This window comes from Chinchilla lanigera, unplaced genomic scaffold (assembly GCF_000276665.1).
Source record: "Chinchilla lanigera isolate Chin_1 unplaced genomic scaffold, ChiLan1.0 scaffold00010, whole genome shotgun sequence".
In the NCBI taxonomy this organism is placed as follows: Eukaryota; Metazoa; Chordata; class Mammalia; order Rodentia; family Chinchillidae; genus Chinchilla; species Chinchilla lanigera.
Window position 1 is genome coordinate 31781228 of NW_004955411.1, and position 24473 is coordinate 31805700.

The 24473-nt window shown below is 37.7% G+C and overlaps 1 protein-coding gene across 1 annotated transcript in view; it reads left to right on the forward strand.

Annotated features, from left to right (window-relative positions):
* The first annotated feature begins 726 nt into the window (after positions 1-726).
* Aim1 (absent in melanoma 1) overlaps positions 727-24473 on the forward strand; it is a 116064-nt gene continuing 92317 nt past the window's right edge. The window contains exon 1 of the mRNA XM_005377829.2: positions 727-850. Coding sequence (XP_005377886.1) covers positions 776-850 — 75 coding nt within the window. The 5' untranslated portion in view covers positions 727-775. The remainder of the gene's footprint in view (positions 851-24473) is intronic.

Consider the following 24473-nt stretch of genomic DNA (forward strand, 5'->3'; position numbering starts at 1 on the left):
TTTTAATAAGTTGAGATCTCAGTTGTTGATTCTTTCTCGTATTTGCTGTATGATCAGGGTTTTGCTTATAAAGTCTGTCTACCCCTATGTCTTTTTTTTCACTTATGTCTTAAAGAGTTCACCTCTTTTATCTTCCAGCAGATTTAGTGTTTCTGTTTTAATATTTAGATCTTTGATCCATTTTGACTTTAGTTTAATGCATGGTGAGAGATATGGGTCACAGTGTAATCTTTGGCATATGGAAAGCCAGTTCTCCTATCACCGTTTATTAAAGAGGCTGTTTTTCTTCCAGTGAAGATATTTGGCCCCTTTGTCAAAGATAAGGCGGCTGAATGTGTTTGTAGTTGTGTCTGCATCTTCTAATCTGTTCCCTTGATTCTCGGGTCTGTTTTCTACCAGTATGATGCTGTTTTTATCATGGTAGCTCTATAGTATAATGAAATGTATTTCTTTCATTTCCACAACTGCTTATCTATCCACTTATCTGTCTATCTATCTCTGATTTGTTGCCTGGATAGAGTTTAAAGAATTCTGGTGAAGCTGGCAAGGTTTATTTATCAGTGGGTTAGAAGAGTACCAAAATGTCTATAATGATGTGTAAGTTTTGAAGGATGATTTGTTATTTGGGTTAACTGGAGATATGCATGAAGAATTATGACTTTGGGTTTCTTGACTTTGTCAGTGTTCTTAATAGCTTATTGACATGTCTGTTTCTGCCCTTTACAGAGCTGCAGATATATCAGATGGAAGCCAACAGGAGCCCCAGGAATTTACAATGCACTGCGAGGAATCTGATACTATCACTGAGCTGCCTGGTCCTTCATCTGCAGACTCTGGAACATTAAAAAAGGTAAGGCTTATTTTTCAACATTTGGTGCCCAGGAATGAACACTTAAAGCACTGTAAGATAAGCCCCATCTAACTGAAAAACACATCTTATAAGGAACATTATATATTACATATCATATATAAAATAAATATATAGTGTTATATCTTTATCATATGGTAATTTGTGTAACATATTATAAAGGAATTATATATGATATACATTATATATCAAAGTACATGATAACAAGTAACAAGTTTCAATGGCTGAGTCCAATCTTTGCTCTTTTGTGCCTTCAGGCTTTCTTCCTTACCAACAGGGCCTTTTACCTGCCCATTCCCCTTTATACAGGCTATGCTTTCAGTTGAAGGTGCACAAAGTAACATGACATCAATATTTGGAATTAGTAGGTCTTTCCCATAAAAAGCATGTATACTTTTTCCTATTGTAATGCATTTAAAGTTTATTGTAATTAGTTACTTCCTAAAGTTCAGATGTTTGCTCAGAAAGCTGTGACTGAATTATATTGCTTTAAAAAAACAGTTTTCCCCCAGAGGAGAGGTAGAGAAGTATACTCCTGTAACTGCTTTCATTTACTCACAAAAGGACGGTACTCTTGTACTTACTTGTCTGGGGATAGGAAAGCAGAATAATACCTTTAGTCAGAGTGGGAATGAGAACTGGTTTAACTGGCAGGCTTTGAAGGTTGTATACTTTTTTTTTTACAAGGTCAGTGAGGTAGTAGTGAAACATATTCTGTTATAAAAAGAAGTCCTCCCCAAATGTGCAAGACATTGCTTTAGTAGTGTCTTACTTTTTTCTTGTTGCTGGGACAAAATAGCTCACACCTAAAGTTAAAGGAGGAAAGGTTTATTTAGTTCACAGTTGAAGTTTCGATTCATAGTTGGCTGGCTCCAAAGCAGTGTGGCTTGGCAGAGTCATTGCAGAGGAGAAACAGTCTATGGCAAAGCAGGGCAGGCATAAGGCAACAAGCAGCAAGCACCCTTCTGTCCCTTATATCTCATCCTTGCTACCTGCTTCAAAGGGCAGATAGCACTCACACCCTTAATCCTAGCATCACACTGTAAATAAATCCTGGCCTCACTTCCTTAATTTCAGCATCACACGTTCTAGATCCAGCCACCTCCAAAAGCCCCACCTATGACCACATGAAGCTTTGGATAGACATCTAGATATAAGCTATAACAAGCAATGCTGTATATTAAAAGTAAAATAAAGTTACTTAGTGCAAGTATGAAAGAATTCTGGCTATTGAAAGTGAAACAGTATGGATGTACTTATAACTATTAACTTCTGTAGCTAAAAATAGCCAAGATGGTAAATATTAGGTATACTTTCACATAATTAAAAATAAAAATCAGACTGGATATACAGCTCAGTGGGAGAGTGCATGCTTAGCATATATAAGACCCTAATTCCCAGAACCAAAACCAAACTTCTAAAAAAGTTGCTTGGGTTGGGTGTGATGATGCATGCCTGTGATTTCAGCACTTCCTGAGGCAGGACTGCCACAAGTTGGAGGCCAGCCTGGGCTACATAATGAGTTCAAGGCCAGCCTGAACTACATAGTGAGACCCTGTCTCAAACATCCACCTCCCCAAAAAATTACTTAGTGATGGAAAGCAGTAAGAAAAAGGACATGGTAAGGTTATTAGCTCATACTTTATATTTCGTTAGACCATGACAAAAGTAGATGTGGAGATTAAATACAGAATGCTTTCTAACTCGAAAAAAGCGGAAGAGTAGAAAATTAAATTTTTAAAAACATTGAAATAAAAAACATTTAAATTGAAAAAATTAAATAACCTAGCTGACTGTACTTTATACTTATTTGCAAATTGATTTCTCATTTTGTTTTTTCTCTTTATAACTAGAAAAACACTGATAAATCTAGTCAGTGGCTCTAGTTAGAATTTTAAGTTATTTTCTCTATTTGGCCTTTAATAACTATCTTTTATCATTTAAGATAAAAATAATTCTGTAAGTGTAATGCAGTTAAATTTTCTATCATGTTACTTAAGTTCTAAGAAACTGTGTGGCAGCTTTCAGACTGGGGCAACAAATAAATTCCCCGAGGGGTGATGGTGAAGGTTCTGCGGTGTCTTTTCTCTTCTCTGTGGTCCATTCAGCGTCCAGCACAGTCTGCACTCCACAGCACCAACGCTGCATCCAGACAGTTTCTTGGCCCTTGTTCCCAGGCTGCAGGCAAGAAGCCCTGGGCACTGGGAGCACACAGGAAAGGCCTGAGGCTGAGCCCAGCAGGAGGCCAGTTGGTAGACCCAGGAGGGAAGAGGCCTGAAGCTACAGATAAGTGAGATGCAGTCCTGTACAGGATGGGGCTAGAGCAAGTGGCAGGAAGGGAGCAAATACAGGCTGAGAACAATTCAGGCTACCCTGTCTCCAAGCGTCACCTGGAATGGGGTCATCCAGGGACCACCTTTGTTCTCTACACTGTTTTCACACCTTCTCCCTCAGGAATGGGGAAAATACCTGCAACAGGAAGAACTGGCTTTGCAGTCCACTTCCGGATTTGACTGCTGTCTTCCTCTTCCTCTGTCCCTCTCTTGCCCAGCCCCCTCTTCCATACCCCTCAACCTCTGTCTCACTCTTGCTCTGAAGCCCTGACCTTCTCAACCTTCCTCACTCTGCTATCCTGCTAGGCTGGTGGAGGGAGAGGGTGAAGTGACAGTCTGTCTTATCCCCACTAATGCAGTTTTAACTCCATGCCTCTTGAGATCTGGCTGAGAGGGGCAACTGGACCAGTAGCTCAGAAGTGCCAGATCCCCCACCATGCCACCACCCTGGCTCATATTATTGAGAAGGAACAGTTGACACCGCTTAAAGTGTGTGTAGCTCCTATCTGCAACAAGTGCCAGGGTGCCAAGACACTTTCCATACCTTGCAAATTACTGTCAGTCCATTCTCCCCACTGAGGCTGGTCATTTCCTGCACAGTTCAGTGGATTTCCTGAGGAGTTCTGTCTGGACCCCTGGGCCCTCCTTCCCAGGAAAAGGCATATGTTCCTCTGTTCAGGTCCCTCAGTAGATTGGACCCTCTAAATTACATCTGTGTATTCAAACCAGTGTTCACATTTTTAAATTTGCATTAAAACTAAACAACTTAAATTCTGGTTGTTTGGGAAAATATACCTACTCCTTCTGTCTGTTCTATGTGTTGTGTTACAGTATTTGTTTATTTCTTGCTAATTTTAACATGCTGTAACAACATTCCTTAAAGCTGACAATGCTATATTGAATCCTTCCATTAAAATAAGAAGGCATTTATTCTACCTGTTTGTGTAAACGGAAATATGGATGTATAATTATAAAGATACTATTGCTTTCAAATACATATATAATCACTAGGAAAAAAGGTGTAACTACAAATTAGACTGTTACTGGAATTTAAATCTTAGGTGGAAAAAGTTACAGGAACTGTGTGTTTATACAAAACAATTTTTCCTTAAAGTTTACGTGGTTACATTAAATCTATAGTCAGTTTTAGAGTAGATGATATATTCATTTAAAATATTTATATTTCTAGCAAGCTATTATTTCATACAAGAGAAAACCATAAGGCACTGGTTTCATTAAATGAAAACACAATATCATATGACAAACATAAATAAACTTAGTTGCTTATAAGAGGAATTTAGCATTATAGATTATTTTGTATTTTGTTGTGTTTGTTTTCATATATATACTTACATTTGTTATGTATTTACTGCTTAGCTCATTTGGGGAAGGAAATCCTTGCCTTGTTTCCTGTCTCTTCCCTCCCGCCTCCCTTCTTTGCTTCCTTTCTTCTGCCTCTTCTCCTTCCCCCTCCTTTTTTAAATTAAAGCATTTCTGTAAAATAAACAAGAATAGTGAGCAGTGTGTTATTAATTAAAATAGAGCATTCTCAAATAGTACAGTTACCTTAATGAGAATTTCAGTGGTTTCTACCATAAAATCTTTTAATCCTCCTTCAATTCTAGTTACCTATTTTGATATAGCTATAGTGATTATAAATGAAATTGTCATATTTTCAGTCCTTTTGGAACCACTCAAACAAGTAAAATGGAATAAACAGCAATTATATAATTCAAGCAAAAACACTATCCTTGCTTTAAACATTTGGATCTTTTAAGAACTTGGATAAAACTGCTGTTTCCATTTTCTACAAGTGCATGTGTGTCCATGTGCTAGTGTATAGGTGTGTGTGTGTGTGTATATATATATATATATACATATAAAATACAGATAAGCACCTCTTTCCTCAAAAACAAAGTAACTACAGTCTACAGAGGAGTGAAATCTTTCGGTACAGTACTCCTTCTACAAATCTTGGTCTCTGCCCTGTGATGTGTATCTGACCCGTGATTCAGGAGATGCATGTGAAATTTTAATCTCATGCTTGAGATTGAGATGCTCCCAAGTCGTTCCAAACAGACATCTCAGCTGCATTATTCTCGGCTGTTTCTGAGATAGCTCTACCACAGTCACCTTTGGTAGCTTTAATGTTGTCTATTTAATCTTCTAGTTGTTAAAGCAATATATTTTCAAGTTCCTAGCCTCCTTATTCTAATTTAGCCAATAAGTGTAAAAATTCAACTCAGTAAGCATTTGGTGAGGTAGCAGAGAAGAAAAAACATCTGCCAGTACTTTCTTTTCTGTTGCCCTTGTAGCTAACCACTTTTTTGGTGCTGGGGTTTGAACTCAAGACTGAGTACATACTTTGCTCAGCTATACTCGTCCCATAGTTGACTAATTTGAGAGGGGATATATCCCTCTATTTCCCTTCCCATTCCCATTATTTTTCATTTTTCATAGGTGCTAAACTCAGGTCCACTGGTCTTTTGATGGCATGCCCAATCCCCAGTCTCACCTTATTTCTTAGACAACTTTAAAATATAAAGTTCTTAGGAGGGCTCAGACTCATTCATCCCACCCCAGTGCTGCCCTAACCCATGGGCGTTAGTATTGTGTCTCCTCCACTGGCAAGCTGGTGTAGGACTCACTACAGGAAGACTAATCACTAGGTTTCCACATTGTGTCTTACATCCCTCAGGCTGTAAATCTCGCCAAAGACTGCTTAAATCATCCTACCCAAAATCTTAAAGTCCACCCCCAACCCTCGTACTGAGACTAAGGTATTTACTGACCAAGGTTCAACCTTCTCCAATGTAACTTACTTAAAGGAACTCCTAAGCATCCACCTACACCAGTGAAGATGAACCTTTTAGAGCTTTCAGTGATACAAACAGCCCTGTGTGGCATGTGTGCCCTAGGTTCACCACCACTGATCTAGACACTCCAGCGCTGTATTCCACTTTCCATTTAGGACTTGGTTTTAAATTATCTATGACCTTTGATAGATTAGGGGCAGCTGAACTTTTACATGTGCTTTGTCTCAAGTATCTGCTTCATCATCAGTCATATCTTGTCATCATTTCATCCCCATCTCAGCCTGGGACCTGTCCTGTCCACACAGGTAGGCCTAGTACAATACCTAACTTCAGTCTCTCATCCCTAGGGGTGTGTGTGGCAGGAATCCCTGTGCTATGTCATTACTGATCTAAAGCCCAGTATTGGGTGGGAAACAAGGTAGAGAACAATGTGTACAGCATATTAAATTTTGTACAGATGTGCAGGGGAATAGAATCAAAGATCTAAATATCAAAACAGAAACACTAAATGTACTGGAAGAGAAAGTAGGTAAAACTCTCAAAGACAGGGGGAGGGCAGAGAATTTATGAACAAAAACCAAACTGCATGGGAAATACTTCAGAGAACAACTGGGATCGCACCTTTTTGAAAAGTTTCTGCACATCAAAAGAAATCACCAACAGAGTAAAAAGGAAACACATGTATTGGGAAAAATTTTATCCAACTGCTCCTCAGACAAAGGACTCCTATCTAGAACATATAAAGACTTAAAAAAGATCAGGCGCCCAAAATTCAAAGACCCAGTCCAAAAATGGGCATCTGAGATGAACATACACTTCTCAGAGGAAGAAATACTAATGGTGAATAAATATATGAAAAAATGTTCAACATCATTACTCATTCGAGAAATGCAAATTAAAACAACACTGAGATTTCATCTCACCCCACAAAGAATGGCTATCATTAAGAAATCAACCAATGACAAATGCTCGGGAGGCTGTAGGGAAAAAGGAACTCTTCTCTGCTGGTGGGAATATTGATTGTGAAACCACTGTAGAAATCAGTGTGGAGATTCCTCACAAAACCAGGATTAGAAGTCCCACTTAACTCAGCTATTCCCCTTTTGGGTGTATTTCCAGAAGAATTAAAAATGTCATACCACGGCGATATATGTGCACCCATGATTATAGTGGTGCAATTTGTCATAGCTAAATCTTGGAAACAATCCAAATGCCCATCAACTGAGGAATGGATAAAAAAGATGTGGTATTTCTATACAAGGGAGTATACTCAGCTATAAAAAAAGGTAAACACTAGGCTTTTATAGGTAAATGAATGTACCTAGAGACCATACTCATAAGGGAAATAAATCAGACCCACATGTGTAAACATCTATTGTCTCCCTGCTGTAAGAACATGAAAGAGTAAATAAAACCCAAAATGTACAATAGATAATAAGAGAAAGAAATTGCTCAAAGGAAGGAACAACTGGGATGAGGGAAAGACGAAAAAGAAAGTACTAAGGCACTTTATATTTATATATATATATATATATATATATATATTTAGATATTTAGATATATATATAGATATATATATATATATGGATAGGTGGCATAAGTGTACTGTTGGTGTCTGATGATTTGTTGAGGGGAACAATTAATGATTAAATTTTTTTTTTAATATTTTGACCAATTCTGTATGCTTGTATCTGGTATGTCAGCCTCTATCTTACCTCACCTGTAGGATTCCCCTTGAGGATATTGGGTTTAGAGACATGAATTGCAAACATAAAAACAGGGCATGTACTTAAGTCAGACACCATTCAGCCATATGTCATTCAACAAACAAAGTGCGATCCTCTCGTGCTAGGAAACATGTAAGTATCAGAAATTCAAAACTATGATCCCTGCACTCAAGAATGTACCATCTGCTTACTCATGTAAAGATGGAGTTCTAACACAGCTGTGGGGTCCCAAAGGAAGAATGTGTGTATAGGCCACAGTGAAGGACACGAAGAAGGCGGTAATTCTAATGAGATGTCAGAAAAATTACAAGGTGACATTAAGGCCCACATCACTGAAAGAAAACTGAGTCTAGCTAAGTATGGACAAGCGTGGACATAAACCAAGAGAATTTTGAGAGCCTAGCTCATAGCGTAACAGGAAAACACACTGAGTCATCTGACATAGGGTCCAAATGACATTCTGTGTATACCCACATGACCGAAAACTACACTGAATACATAAATTTTAAAAAATTTATTATAGTAAAAACCACGCTGTCGTTTATCATCCCCCCAATATTCCCCTTGCTTCAAACACATTTATCCCATTGTTCATGCCACTTTCTGAAGCAGTTCTAGAAGTCCTTTTTTGTAGGTGTCTTTCATTGGACTACTGTGGCTGCCTCAGTGTGCTGAACTTCTACCTTTCATGGTCATTTTGACTTTGGGAAAGAGCCAGAAATCACTCAGTGCCACATCTGTAAATAAGGTGGACAAGAACACACCAGAATGTTTTTATTGGACAGAAACTGCCATAAACATTTTGAATCAATTGTGGACATCAATGTAGTCATAAAAGACACTCAAAAAAGACTTCCAGAACTGCTTCAGAAAGTGATAAGAACAGGGGCTGGGGATTTAGCTCAGTGGCACAGTGCCTGCCTGGCAAGCACAAGGTCGTGAGTTCGATTCCCCGTACCAAAAAAAAAAAAAAAGAAAGTGATAAGAACAATTCAATAAGTGTTCAAAGCCAGGGGGCTATTTTGAAGGAAATTAATGGCAGTGTATCTTGTATTCAAATAAAGTCTTTTGTATTTAATATTCATTTTTTTTAAAAATCCTACCTCCTAAATGTCTGCTTTTCTTCAAAGAGGCTCTCTTCTTTCAGGTCAGTGTCACTGGTCCCAAAAGCACTTTAGAACAATTTTGCATGCTTATATCTGGTAATCTGAGCAACTTATGTGACGACAGTTTGCAGTATAATATCCATTGGTGAATTCCTACATTCCTGTCCACCGACACTATGTATTGTCTCTAATGTTCTTTTAAATTATTATTTTCTTATTCCTTTTAATGATTTGATCAATCTTCTATTCTTACATCTGGTAATCTGAGCAACTTTGTTGAAGATAACAATATGTAATATAACAACCACTGTTAATCTCCATCATTTGGTTTGAAACCCTGTATCATTTTTAATGTCCTTGCTTTGTGTTGTTTATATTTTGCTGTTGTTCTTTTTTTTGGAACAATTTCCTTAAAAATAAAAAAAAATAAAAGAATGTATATACATTTGTAGAACCATTAAGAAAGTATGGGCATTTATATTAAAAACTAGTAGTAATTTCCTGTGATAGAGGATAATAAACAGAGAGCACCAAAAGCTTTTCATTATGTACTTTCTTAGGTTTTAATTTTGTGTGTGTGTACCAGAAATCAAACTCATGACCTCAGGCCTTCCAGGCAGGTACTGTGCTGCTGAGCTAAATCCCTGGCCCCTATGTTTTAATTTTTGAACATGTAAAAACATTGCCTGTTAATTTTTTGGAGATGGAGGAATAATTTAAGCTATATTATGATTAAAGTAAAATTTAAATGGTTTAGGTATACCTGCATAATTTGTATGATTCTCTGATTTGCTGTGAACTCTTAACAGTTCTGATTACATTGTCTGATAGGGCTGCTGACATTCCCATTTACTGAAGGGGTCATTCTATCCCTATTGTGTTCATGCACACTTTTAATTGTATTTGCAGACTTATATTCATCCTTTAAAATCCTGCTCAGATAGCTCCTTTTGTGTGATCTCTGCCAAAGTTGTTTATTTTCCCTTTGTGCAGTCAGTTGCCTTGAGGACGCCTTGAACTCAGCACTTACATAGCTATTTATGTCTCTCCTTTCTGACTAGACTGAGAGCCCCTAAGGGTCAGACTACATTTGTATGCCTGGAACATTATTTATAAATTTTGCAGTAATGAATCCATCCATTTAGAGTAAAAAAAAAAAACCACAAAAACAAAAAATCAGACAACAACACTAGTCCAAATGGGCACTACTGCAACTCCAGTATAAATTTTATTTTTGTTTAGGCTTTCAAACGTAGAGCAGGAAGTCTCACCAAATACCTGTGTATGTAAATAAGCCCTGTGTGGGCCCTGGAAAGACAATGTGGCAGTTTGCAGAACATAACTCCACCTTTGTCCTCTAGCATTTGTGCTCTGGTATCATGGAGATCCAGTTGATACCACTGGGTGTAGCAAGAACTGTTTTTTGTGCACATGAGGTTTCACAAGTGGCGCATGCTAAATGCTGAAGGATGTTGCTTTGGTAACCTAAGTGTATCATTACAAACAGTAGATTTGGTGTGCCCATTATTTTACTTATAAAAGCTAAATATCTGATCTTGTAAGGAGAAAAGATTGCCTGTGTATAGCCAGCTTTGGAAAACTCCAGGTTATCTATATCTACTTGCCCCTGTTTTCCATTTTAAAGTCTCATAATCACCAGGACATAATAGGGAAGCTCAGTGAAGAATTTGTTTTTCTTTCTGTGCCAAGTATATGTGTTGTCTTTCTTTGAGGTAGTGATTATGGGTGCTGTTTATTTACATATGTATAAATAAACATATAAATATATATCAGCCAGTCCATTTCCTGTATTAACTCAAACTAGAAGGCCTTGTCTGTTGTAGGTATGTGTGGTTTTTTTTATTTCAAGAGCATGATAATATACTATTTTTCTTCCAAATACTGTATTTGCTCCCTGAAAAATATTTCCAATAGTATTAAACATATAAAATAAAGACTTAAACGTCTTTTCACTCTGAGAAGTAACTAGTTTGGTATGTATCCTTTAGCATTTTTTCTCTGTGTGTGTATATAGTCAGCCCATTTGTGGAGTTTTTAAATTTTAATTTTTTTAAATCAGAAAGAATCAAGGGCTGGGAATGTAGCTTAGTGACTAAACATTTGCCTTGAATGTGTGGGGTCCTGGTTTCAATCTGCAGTATTGCAAACAACCCAGAAAGGATCATACACTACATACAATTTTCCAGCTTTTTTTTTTGTAGTAAGAAATCTTTGTGATCATCTTTCCACATTGCTATCTATAAATATGCTTCTTTATTCCATATATGTAATATGATGGCTACACTATCATAGTTTTTTATTGTTTACATAATGACATTTAAGTTGTTGCACTTTTTACCTTTTACAAAGAAGATTGCATCTAAGCTTTTCTTTTTAGTTATTTCTGTGGGCTGTATTCTTTGGAAGTGGAATTGCTGAGTTAAAAGCTTTTATATTTTTAAGCATGTTATAGATACCATCAAATTCCCCATACAACTTTTATCAATTGTATGAATGTTGTACATAATCACTTTTCTTCAGTTTGCCAATCTTTTGGTATCTCATTACTTACATTTGCGAAGTTGAATTCTTTTTTTATGTTTTGGCCTTTTTTGTGAATTCTTTTCTATTATTTGTGTTTTTGCATTGGCTTGTCTTGCTGAAGGTACTGTGATTAAGTGATAATCCTTGATATTAGAATTGGTAAAAGGTTTTTTTTTTGTTTTGTTTTTGTTTTTTTTGTTTTTTTTTTTTTTTTTGAGCCAAGGTCTAACTATGCAGTTCAGGTTGGCCTTGAGCTTACTTTGTAGCCTAGGCTGGTCTCAAACGTGCAATGATCCTCTTGCCTCAGCCGCCCGAGTGCTGGGATTACAGGTGTACACCACCACCACCAGCTTCAAAGTTTGTTTTTTTTTAAACATATGGAACATTTTATCTTCTTTGTACTCCATCCCCTTTCTCCTTTTTGGAAAATACCTTAGTGCTCTTATCCAATCACTGTTTAATTTTGTTTTGTGTTTGTGGGGGTGGAGGAGTTGTGTGTGGGAGGAGCTAATTATTTGAAAAACACAGAATGCTCCTCTGCCCTTGGTCTAGAGGGGGTATCAAAGGTGGAGAGTAGAAATAGGACTTTTGAAATAATATTTTTTTGGTCACTAGAATCTCAGAAGAGGAACAGAACTGCTCCTCTCTCCCAACCCAGTTTTACTCCCCTTGTTCAAATGAATTTCTTATACATAACACTAAAAATATTTACCACTTTCTTAGACTTAAGCATCAGAGACTGAAAACACTGGAATTGGCCCTTTGGGGTACTATGTCCACGTCCAGTGGAGTTGGGTCCCTCTCTCCAGGGACACCTGGATATGACTGTCCTAGCCAGCATGCCCATCTTGCTCTAAGGATTTGCTAATGATTTTAAACCATGGGGCAGATACAAAGCTCTGTATAAATAGTAATTACTGTTATTGTTCTCTGACGTCCTTAAATTTCAAACTGAATTCCTACTAGCTAATGACACTCAGGAGAAAATTAAAGCTCTGCTGACATCATCCCCATAATAAAGAGGAGTCACTGGCCAGTGATGCTCATTTGTTTTCCTGAGGCCATCGAGAGAAGATCATATCATTTTGGCTGGAGAGATGAAAAGTCAGGGTTTGTCTTCTTTTGAATCTAAGAAGGGTCTTTCCTAGTCATATTAGAATATTTGTTTTTATTTGAAATTGCTTGTTCGGCATCCCTTTCATCAAGAGCAAAGGCCACTGCTGCCCCCTGACTGCCTTTGGGACTACAGAAAGGGTATCCTGTTGTTTATGTAGCTGGAGACACTATTTTCGTCCTGTAATATTTACTGTTACCTTTTGGAGAAAACCTGAAGGCTAATCCAACCCAGTACTTCAATGGGGGGTCGAACCTGCTGTGGATGTGGCTGCGGCAGGTCTAATGGATGCGCCAACCATCGCAGCCGAAGTGTTGACTCTCGGAATAGGTACCCTGACTCCCGGAGTAGATTTGAGAATTCCAGAAACAGGTACTATGATCGGGATCTTGAGGTAAGTCCGTAGTAAGGAAATCCTTCTGAGTCACTGATTTTTTTTCCAGTATCTTTTTAATAATATTTGCATTTGAGGTACATGGTTGTGACCTAGTGTCTATTATTATTAGGGATGGCTAACTAAATATTTTAGTCTCATATATTTGAAAGTATCCTGGCCACGATGTAGTAATGAACTCATTTTGCTACATTCATTCATTCATGCATGCATTCATTCTCATTCCCTTCCTCTCTCCTGCTTTCCTTCCTCTTCCCTCCTCTTCTCCTTCTCTCTGTATTAAACAATTTTTTCCAGTTGCTTAGGACTTAATTAGCCAAATAAATGCCAGTGAAGCTAGTTTCTGTTGGATATTGTTCTCCAGGACTAAGCCCTCTCTATATTAAGCTTTTCAGAATTTCCAGTGTTGGAAGAAAAAAAAAAGCTACTTTATATTTTCTCAAAAGCCACTTTCCTTTGTGGTGGACTCATTTGCAGTATACCAAGTTCTTATTTGAATCAGATAATACAGTAATAAATCACATAAAGATACTTTGAGAAGTGGGATGATTCATTTCAGATTCTGATGAACAGCTCAGAACTGCCTTTTTTATACCATCTTTGGCAGATTATAAAATTGAGGGATGACTGTGGATCTTTACCCTGGTGGTTACTCACTATTCCAAACCCTTTTTGTAAGACCAGTTTTGTTTAGTATTAAATGTTCTTTGCTACTTTATAAAATGTAAGATGGCCCTCGCCAGCAGCCTGAACTCCCCTTTACCAGTTATTCATCCACTCTTCTCCACCTGTGATAGTATGCATTTGTTTTGTTCTCTGCATGTCTTTGAAGCTATTGAATGGATAGTGTAGAATGTATCCACCTCTTTTTGTAGTATACTTTAGGAAAAGCATACTCTGTAAGCATCTGATGTATTCTTTTTTCCTCTCAGGGTACTGATTAGAATCTAAGCCCTAATTTGATGAAGTAGGTATTGATTTTCAAATATATATGTTTTTGTATATATACTTGTAGGTATGTGTGTATATATACACACACACACACACACACACACACACACACGAGCATATTTTTGAAAAACATCTAAGTACTGAAGTGATAGTTGAAGATGGAATAAAATATTTGATGTTGGCATTTTGCTTATCACATCAGTCAGATGTACCCTTTTAGTTGTTTCTTGTGTTCAAGGGATTTGGTATTTTAATTATTCTTTTTTATTTCCATGACCACTGATTTTACTGTCATTTTTTCTTAGTGGGGCTTTGATTTCCCTGTGCCATTGTGCCTAATGACTGTTTTGGAAGCTTTAGTCAAATACCGTTTATAGAAAGGGCAAAGGTTCATGCCCTTTGCTATTTGTTGCTTAATTATCAACAACCAGGATATTTTTAATGATTTCTAACCAGAAATACAGAAGAAAATGTCCAGGAGAACGTTGGGGGGTGGGCTAAAATGTGTGCCTGGATAACTCTAGTAGATAACACTAAATTAAATTTGTAGAGGCTTAGTGACAACTTATGATTATGAGAGCTCTCTCTGTGATCATAGTATGAGGAACCAAAATGAGTAACTCCAAGGCCATCTGGGTCATCTGGGTACATAGCAGATCATCTGACCCAAGGATGGCAAACCTTTTTGAGACAAGTGCCCAAACTGCAACCCAAAGCCCACTCATTTATTGCAAAGTGCCAACACTGCAGTTATACCTGAATACTGAGGTTTTGCTTTAGAAAAAACAACTCACACATCAACATCTTTTGTCTCAAAGAAAAGACAACATGTGTGCCATAGGTTCACCACTGCTGAAACCTCATGCCATGCTTGTTTTTGATGGAAGACCTTGGAAATGTGAACGTTAACATGGCATTCACCAGGATGATCTGAGTAAGAGCCCTAAATCATGAGGGACTATTTTCCTATTTCCTGTACTATAATTTATAATAAAGGTTGCCTAACTTACAAAGAGATAAAAGTAAGGCTTTTTTGGCATTAACACTAAAATGCCTGATTTTGTTCTTCAAATCCAGGGCCTTTGCACTGAACTATATCCCCATTTTTTTTTTAATTTTGAGACAAGATCTTGCTAAGTCACTAAATTGCTTGGATTGGGCTAGCACTTGCATTCTTCCTGCTTCAGTCTGCTAGAGTGCTGGGATTACAGGCATGCACCACCATGACCAGCTTTAAATTCCTAATGTAAAACATCTACCTGTTAATGATGGTGCCATTCAAACTAGTGCCCTTACATTTGTATCACCTTTGCCTAACCCTTGAAATACTACTTTTTACAAGAGTTAATCTCCAGGAGTTTAGGAAATTTGGTGATGTTTCTGTATAATGTATATGTTAATTCAAAATATTGAACCTTTTCAGATATTCTACAAAATGACAAATACATTATAAAGATAAAAATAATACTTTTGAAATATTTTCTTTGATTTTCTATTTTACTTCAAAGCTATGCTAATCCAAACATCTATTTATCTTTAAAATTCTAATTAAATATTATCTTATTTGTAAAGTTTTCTTGAGTTCCTAGTTGCTATTATCTGACATCTCCTATGTGCTCATGGCATTTTGTAATATCCCAAGGAACTTCTCCATATTATTATTTAGAAATTATATCTCCTATCCACTAGACAGTGAGTTTCTTGAGAGCAGGGAACTTCTGTCTTATTCATACCTAATGCACTGTGTGGCATAGAGAAGACACTCAATACAGGCAAATGCAGTGACTGGAAAAGGACTTACAAAGTAAGTGCTAACTGCAGCTAATGACCAGAGCTCTGATTTTGGCTCCTCTGTAGGCCATAGTTCTGATTTCCTCTCTTCTCTAGAGCACTTGTGTAGTCTTGCGTTAAAGTCATTTATCCTTTCTGAGCATCAGCTTTCGTATCTGTAAATTAGAGCTGGGTGATGGATCAGGTGGTACTCTCTAGAGCCTTAGGCCTCCGGTGAGGTTCCTCATAGACTGCAAGAGCAGGAAAGCAGAAGTTTGACGAGGGGAACTCAGGCTTGTAAGTTTTGTGCCACATCTTCAAGGCTTCAGGAAATGCTCTCGTACCTGTTTCCAACATGTAGCTGGTTCTGTGTAATTTCCTTTGAATAAAATATTGTAGTGCTGAAAAAATCTAAAAATAGTTACTCTCTCTCTATATATATGTGTGTGTATATATATATATATATATGTATGCCCTTCTACCTCTAGTACTGTGATTTTATGGAACAGCTTTATTAATTCATCTTGTTTTCATATTACATTTTAAAAGGGATTTTAGCACATTACTATCATTAACATATTGTTTATATCTCACCTCTGTCTCAATATGGATTTTTTTACCATATTTTTACCAAGCCAGTTTATCTGTTATATCCTGTGAATAGTCCTTAAGCCTGAGTAAACTGTCTCCAGAGATTTTTTTTTTTTAGTTTGTAGAATTAGTCTTAAATTCAATGAATTGTTTTGCATTTTATTTTTATCTGTGCATTAACAACCTTAAAGGTCTAGATTTGTAGAACTAGTCATTTGTAAAGTTACTAAATAGAAAGACATTCAGTGTGGAATTACCAGGGGAAAGTGTAACTGAGTAAACTGATATCCTGACCTTCCCATATTGCTAACTTATCTTGTAACTAGCTATCTTTTCTACCTTTATCTTTTAAAAAAAAGGTACTACAATAGCAAATATTTTCAAGGTTGTGAGTAAATACTCATTGACCATCACTTGAAGTTCTGAATGGAGCCACGTATATTTTGATAGCAGGTATAGCATGAAGGAATTAGTGGATAAATTATAGGGGAAAAGGAAAGAAGTCACAGAAGGTCAAAATGCATTAAATAAAGAAAGGTGTTGAACTATCTATGTGCTTAGCATTCATTCAAAGCTCACTAAAAAGTCCCTCGTGCCTCCGCAAATTTAATGCCAACGTTCTGCCAGTGGCCTATCCTTTGTTCTCTGTTTGGTACATGTTCTATTTATTAATCTTACACTTGTTAATGAGAAACCTAGGGAGTTTCTTCTTTCAGGAGAAATGGAGGGGAATTACTGGGAGTTACACTGACAAATTCGGTTACATAAATTGCCAACAACCTAACCTGAGGAAAGGACACAGTAATTTTATTTAAGATTTAAAAATAAGATACAGTGTATCATTTAATACTATGTTGCTCTATCTTACAACTAGGAAAAGCATAAGAATCAGTTGCCATTTAAATATAAGAGGATAGTTGAACCAAAGTAGAATGTGATTGAATGGAGAGAAGGATACAGAAAGGAACCTTAAGAAGTAGAGTTGCTTCCCACAATGTTAGGTAGGGGTCCAATCTTGCAACTCAGGTGCATAAATTATAAGATGTTGAGCAAAGAGATATTTCATGATAAATGAAATATTTCAGAGACAGTGTCACCTCTCTTCCTAATGTGATGAAAGAATTGGATATAGGGAAATAAAAAGTTGGAAAGTAGGTGGGGATGGAATCTCAGAAATGGCCCCCATGGCTGCTAACACAGTATGGGCTTGGATAATGACAGAGGCTGCTAGATGAGATGAATTCAGGAGCCTGGATGATAGATGTATCATGCAAGGAAAAGTGGATGGGACTAAAAGATTTTGGGAAGCTAGAAAAATGATGTTCTTGGTAACAGATGAAATTTTTCAGAAAGCGGGCTTTGGGTGTGACTCTGGTAGCGCTCTTGCCTAGCATGTGCAAGGGCTTGGGCTTGGTCTCCAGCGCTGGGCTTTGGAGTTGGAGTGGGGAGAGTGCAGAAAGGAAACCTACTTGCAAGGAGAATTCTATTTGTTTTGTTTTAGAAAATACTGACTTTGAGGTAGTATTTTGCAAACTAGAAAGTTTTATGAGAGGGAGGGAGGAAGAGAGCCAGTGAGTACAAAGGAATGGATTTGAAATATTGTCAGAATAAATAAAAAACTGAAGACTTTCAAAGCTTTTGTTTGTTTTATTTTTGGTTTCTTCTTCAGGGCATATTGTTTGTTGAGTAAATTAACATCAAACTTCATTTGGCAACAAAGTCTGACCTGAACCAATATGAGGCAGTTTATTATCTCAGAGTGAATAGCTATACATTTTGGCCACTAAAACACTAATGTATGTTATTTGTAGATGATACTTTTTTGTGTACCAGGAATCACTTTGTAGAATTTGTAGATGATACTAACTTTTTTTGTGTACCTTGTGCTTACCAGGCAGGTGCTTTGCCACTGAGCTATATCCCCAGCCCTATTTGTAGATGATACCTTTTCAAAACGTGATGATTCTTTAAAAATATTTCTAGCCCAAAGGAGCTTTTTTTCATAAGGGCTTTTGGATCAATAATGAGTTTAGACAAAGAATGGCAGTGAGGGGTCTTACAGAATCATGTAGATCTAAAGTGACCAGGTCATCTATAAGTGCTGGATGAATTGTGAAAGACTTTGAATGGTTAACCTTAAGCAGGCTGAAGGAAAGGAAAGCCTAGCAGGGGAAGGTTAATGGTTGTCAAAAGGGTAGCACATTTAAAGGAAGAACTGCTGGTTAAAATGAGGCAAACTAAATGGTTTTAGAATCAGAAAAGAACATATACTCTGGTTTTTCTTCAGATCATGTACATCTGTCACCTTTTAGAATCAGAAAATAACAAAGAGGAAATAGGAAAATAGTAAAAATGCTTCAGAATGAGGGAAGGTGCACATTGGTTGAGAGGAGGGTGTTGAGTACAGCTGGACTGTCATTTTGGAGGAGAGATGCCTTGTCAAACTAAGAGGTGGTACCAGAGTGTGGAGTTGACACAATAAATTCAGGCTGAAAAGTTATTTTTCTTTATAGAGAAAAAGTTACTACCCAAAAATGGGTGTAGGGGAGAATCGATGATTCCAAGGAGTGTGGATTTAGAGAAACCCCTAGCTAAAGTATGGTGGCTGTTAAAATGGCCAGGAGTTGTTAAACACCATAAATCCATGATCCAGATAGATGCAAAGTAATGTTTGGCCATGACTGTCTTTTTAGTTAGTGAGACTGAAAGATTTCCCAATCCACAAAAATGTGATGTGTTTTTATTCTTTTAGCAGATGGGTAGATGTGACACATCAAATGATACACATGAAGTGGCCCTTTGTCACTAGTTTTTCCAAGAATGAACAAATAGTTACCCAGGACTAAGAACATAATTACTATACTATGGTAGTCTCCTAATTGATTTCTCTGCCCCTTACCTGTTTTGCAATACTGAGGATTGAACTTAGGGCCTTTGATTGAACCCAGAGCTACATCCCAACTCCCCCACCTTTTTTTGACACAGGGTCTCGCTAAGTCACTAAGTTGCCCAGGCTGGGCTTGAATTCAAGATCTTCCTGCCTTAGCCTCCCAGAGAGCTGGGATTATAGGTGTGTGTCACAAAGCAAGGAGCACCCTTGTTTGTCCTCCTGTTCCTGTAGTTCTTTCCTTACAGTGAAGCCAAATTCATCTTCTATATATAAATCAGATTCTACTCCTCTGTATTCAAATCTCTGGTGTTTATTGAGTTTACAGACCCTTCATGAACTGGCTTTCCACCTGCCTGACTACCCTTCTCCCACCATTCACAACCCCCATGCTGTCCCCCACACACTGGAGTAGTTACCAGAACTCCTCCTTGGCATATGAATGTAGCATCATTACCTGTTAACGTGGCTTGGGATATAGTTGCCCCTGTCCTCAGGGGACTGATTGATGCCTATACTTCAGCTTATCCTTAGCTTAAAGGTCACTTATGCAGTGAGGCTGCTCAGACACTATTACTTCAACCTACCTGAATTATCTGCCGAGTATATTTTACTATAAGATAATTCTCTGCTTGTTTGATTGCCTCTTTGCTCCCCTACAACATAAGCTTCATGAAACAGAAACGTTTGTTCACCACTATGTCTCCATTCCTAGCACAATGTCTAGCATATACTAGATGCTCAGTAAATATTTCTTGAACGAATAAATATTTCTGTACCTTTTATTTTAAATTTTATTTTCTTAATTGTTTTAGTTCTCAAGAACTACTTAATATTTAGTTCATATGCAGAAGTTCAGTTTTAAAATTTGTTTTATTTCAGTTCGACATAGTAAGCAGAGGATAGCACTTCTCTTTCCACAGTTTTGTAACCAGCATCCCCGCATGGATTTTTAGGTAGTCAAGTCTAAAATGTTTTGTTCCCTGGAGTCATAATCTTCTCACCTGCTACCCCAATTAATTTCATTAAAAGAAGAGCAGTGTCAGTGTCTTACATTGCAGAAAGTACTTTTTGTTAGGAAGCACTTTTGTGACCAACAACATTGGCAACTCTACTCCAAGTCCACACAGGGAGATACGGCACTGTGCTGTACATGCAGGCTGCCAGGCCAAGTCCTGACTTTTTCTGGAGACAGGGAGCTGTCTCCAGAGCTCTCTCCCCCTAATCCCCGAGGGGCGGGTGCAGTTGCTTCTTACCAGTCTGCCCAGCACCAGCCTGGCAAACACAACACTGTGACACACCCAGAAAAATCCAAAATGACTCTCAGCTTATCTATCCTTCAGGGAAGTCACTGAAGAAATACAAATAACATACTCCTGCACTACTATAAAGATGAGTTTAGAGCAGGAGCCAAAAAGCAGGTATATAATCATAAAACTGAAATAAAGTACATCTGCTTGGACCACCTTCCTCCATGTGATTTGCACAGCTGTACCAGCTGTCACACACTGTAATTAATAGATAGCACTCCTGAAGGTCCATGTTACTTGCCTGTGCCATGAGGCCTCCTTATACTTTGCACTGGGCAATCATTAATTAACTCATCCTTGAGTGCCTGAGTTGGGTATCATTATCTCTGCTTTGCAAACAAGGAAAAGCAGGGGTATTAGTGCTTAGACTCTAAGTTATGTGTTACCAGGCTCAATAAAGAATCCTGAGGCAGGTGTGGTAGCACATGCCTGTAATCCCAGCACTTGGGAGGCTGAGGCAGGAAGATCACAGCACATTTGAGGCCCACCTAGGCTACCTAGTGAGTTCAAGGCCAGACTGAACTACATAGCAAAACCCTGACTCAAAAGTAAAAAAAAATCCTGAAATTGACTCTGAGCTAAATTGTGGTTTCCTGCATGGTGGAGTCAATCTGTATTATCATTGGCGATAACCAAGTGGAAAGAACCCAAGTACATATTGTGCTTGCAGTACTTGAGCCCCATGTGTGGTTATTACATGAGAGGACAAGTGTGCTCCTCTTGGCATGCTTGGAAGCTGGAGAGGACTGTGGTGGGAGGCAGGAAGGTGGCAAGGATAAATGGAGGACAAGTGCATTACTAGAAAGCTAAGCTTCTTGAGGATGTCACTGAAGTATGAAAAGGCATGTTAGTCTTTAGGGAGCAGGGTTGCACATGTAACTCCATCTTCCCTTCCAGAATGTTTCAAGGTGTAATGCCCCAGTCTAGAGATGGCAGAACAAAGGACCATGAAAACAGAACACGTGCTCCCCAATGTGTGAGTCTTCTTTGAAGACATTTCATGGGCAGTTGCCTGTTTTTCGACTGATAGGTAATGCTGGCAGGGTTTCTGACAATCATGTTTCCACAGAATTGTGTCTATTTTAGTCTTCTCTATAGATTACTCAAATAAGCCCAGAAGCCTTCCTACACCAAAAGGGTAAAGGAGTATGCAGGGGTTAATTTCTGGAACATTGCAGCGCAGGAAAATTAGTCATAGGATAATGGTACAATCTTTTGGATGCGAATTACTCTCCCAAACTGGCTATAGTAACACTAACAGTCAGGTCACAAGGTGGACATAGGTGAGCCTAGAAGGGAGGAAGGAGCCACTGGGCTGCTTCAGTTTTCTGAGCTTCAGCATTTCTCTTTCTCCTCACCCCAGCAGAAGGTGTTAGCCCTGTTTAGTACTTTGTAACAGGTACTTAGGAAAAGAGTCTTGCTTATTTGCTTGCAATAGACAAAAAAGAATCTTTCTCCTTTTAGTTCTTATAGTTGGTGTGACTTACAGAAAGAAGTTTAATAATAACTATTGAAGCAGTTCTTTCAACAGATTGACCAGTGAAAAATATACTGATTCAGATACATTTTTAAGCAAAACATGTTTCTCCAAGCATGAGGCATATCAGTATGGCTTTAGCTTCTCTTTTGCAGGGGAAGAAAAACATCACAGCAGCCTGTGAAAATTTTTGCAGACATAATCTGCTTTGTGTTTTTTAATCAGAAGTAGAATTTGAGAAAAAAAAAACCTTTCATGTATTTTTTCTTCATTGAGCTGTTAGACTAGGAATTGAGTTCATTGATTTTTTTTCTTTTTAAGTTAAATCTGTGACACTCATGAACATTATATTTTCACAGAAATAAAAATTCTGGACCAGCGATATAGCTCAGTGGTACAAGTGCCCTCCTAGCAAAAACAAGGTCCTAAATTCAATTTCCAGTACAAAAAAAAAAAGGAAAGAAAGAAGGAAATAGAAATTACCTACATATTTTGGAAAATAGGGATATAAATCTGAACTGTAACAGTTGGCTATTGAGGATCATAAGAAGTAAGTTCTTCTAATAAGTTCTCAATAAGTCTTTAAGACTTACTATTTATCTTTGTATATTAGAAACTTTAAATTTTTTATTCTTTTCAAAAAAACTAAGATTTTGTTACTTACTTTTCTTTTTTAAAAAACAAAAAGATCCAATCCAAAAATGGGCATTTGAGATGAAGAAATACAAATGGCAAATAAATACATGAAAAAATGTTCAACATCATTGATCATTCAAGAAATGCAAATTAAAACAAAACTGAATTCTATCTCACCCCAGAAAGAATGGCTATCAAGAAGCTATCTCACCCCAGAAAGAATGGCTATCAAGAAGCTATCTCACCCCAGAAAGAATGGCTATCAAGAAGGTATCTCACCCCAGAAAGAATGGCTATCAAGAAGTCAGCCAATAATAAATGCTGGAAGGGCTATGGAGAAAAAGGAACCCTTATCCACTGTTGATGGGAGTGTAGACTGATACAACCACTGTAGAAATAAGTATGGCAATTCCTCAAAAGCTAGAATTAGAGGTTCCATTCTATTCCCCTGCTGGGTATCTTCCCAGAAACATTTAAAACATCGTACCACAGCTACATATGTGCACCCAAGTTTATAGCAGCACGATTTGTTATTAGGTTATTGTTTATATGGAGTTTTTCACATTCTGGATATGAGTGGCTTTATTCTCATGGTATCCTTTAGGTTTCCTTAACCTCAGTATTTACTGGTAGACGGTAAACTGATCATTGGATCTTGATTAGATTATTTTGGCAAGAATGTTTTTCATATAGTGCTTTGTATACACATGATATCATGAATGATTTACCAGTCTCTCTATTTTACGCTATGACAGTTGATGTCATTCTTGATCTGTTCTTTTAAAAGCCATTACTTGACAGTATTAGCAACCCTTGGTTCCTGTTGCCTAGATCCATTGACTCATTTTGGCCACAGTTATTGACTGGGATTTTTTCTTATGGAAGAAATTTCCTTCATTGATGATTTTGTTATCCTGAAAAATAGTTCAAAAGAAAAGCAGGAGAAATGCTTGATTTTCTCTCTTTCTCTCAGCAGTGATTTCTAAAGGGAACGAATGTTAGATGGTGAAATATAAGAAAATTAATAGTGTTGTGTCTGGCAGGAGCTCACTGAGGGGTGCTAGGAGTCCCTCCAAAGGATCCTGCGCCTCTCTTTGGGCTCTTACCCTCAGTCCAATGAAGAATGGAGAAGTGGGACTCTTAGTGGAAAATGCAGGAGTCAAGACTGACATAGTGCAAAACAAAAGTTTATTTAAAATGTGGCAAATACAGAGAAAGCAGAAGAGAAGCTACCTCAGCCGCACAGTGGTGCTACTCAAGATAGGAGGCATCCTGCTTGGGATGGCCCAGTGAGTGTGAGGTGTGTCCATGCTTGTAGGGGCAAACTGTTTTGTTGACTGGTGTGGGCTGGGCCAGTCAGAGCTTTGGCCTTTGTTTCTGGGAAGGAGACAAGGTCAGCATATAGTAACACTTTCAGAAAGGATACAGAGCCAGGCATGGTGGCGCACATCTGTAATCCCAGCACTCAGGAGGCTGAAGCAGGAGGATCGTTGCAAGTTCGAGGCCAGCCTGGGCTACAAAGTGAGCTCAAGGTCAGCCTGAACTGCATAGTGAGGCCCTGTTTCAAAAAGACAGAAAAGATACAGTATATTTTTAAAAAAAAAACATATTGTACACAGATAAGCATGTGATGATTTTATAATGTTTGTCATCTGTGTTTTGCTCTGGGTTTTTTTTTTTTATGTCCCCCTGATTTGCCCCTACAATAGGAAACAAGTATTCAGGTAAGTAGGATCAAATGTAATACATTTTTCACCTACCAGTTTTCAGACTAAAGACTGGTTGCTTTTAAAACATCTTAATGTGGCCAGGGATTTTCATCATTGTGTGTGCTGTGTTTGCAACTATGTAAATGTTATTTTAATAAACACACTGTCAAGGAAAATAAAAGGTGAAAAACAGATTCATTAGGCTTATGAGTCACTGGTAGACTTTTTATGTTTAAAAAG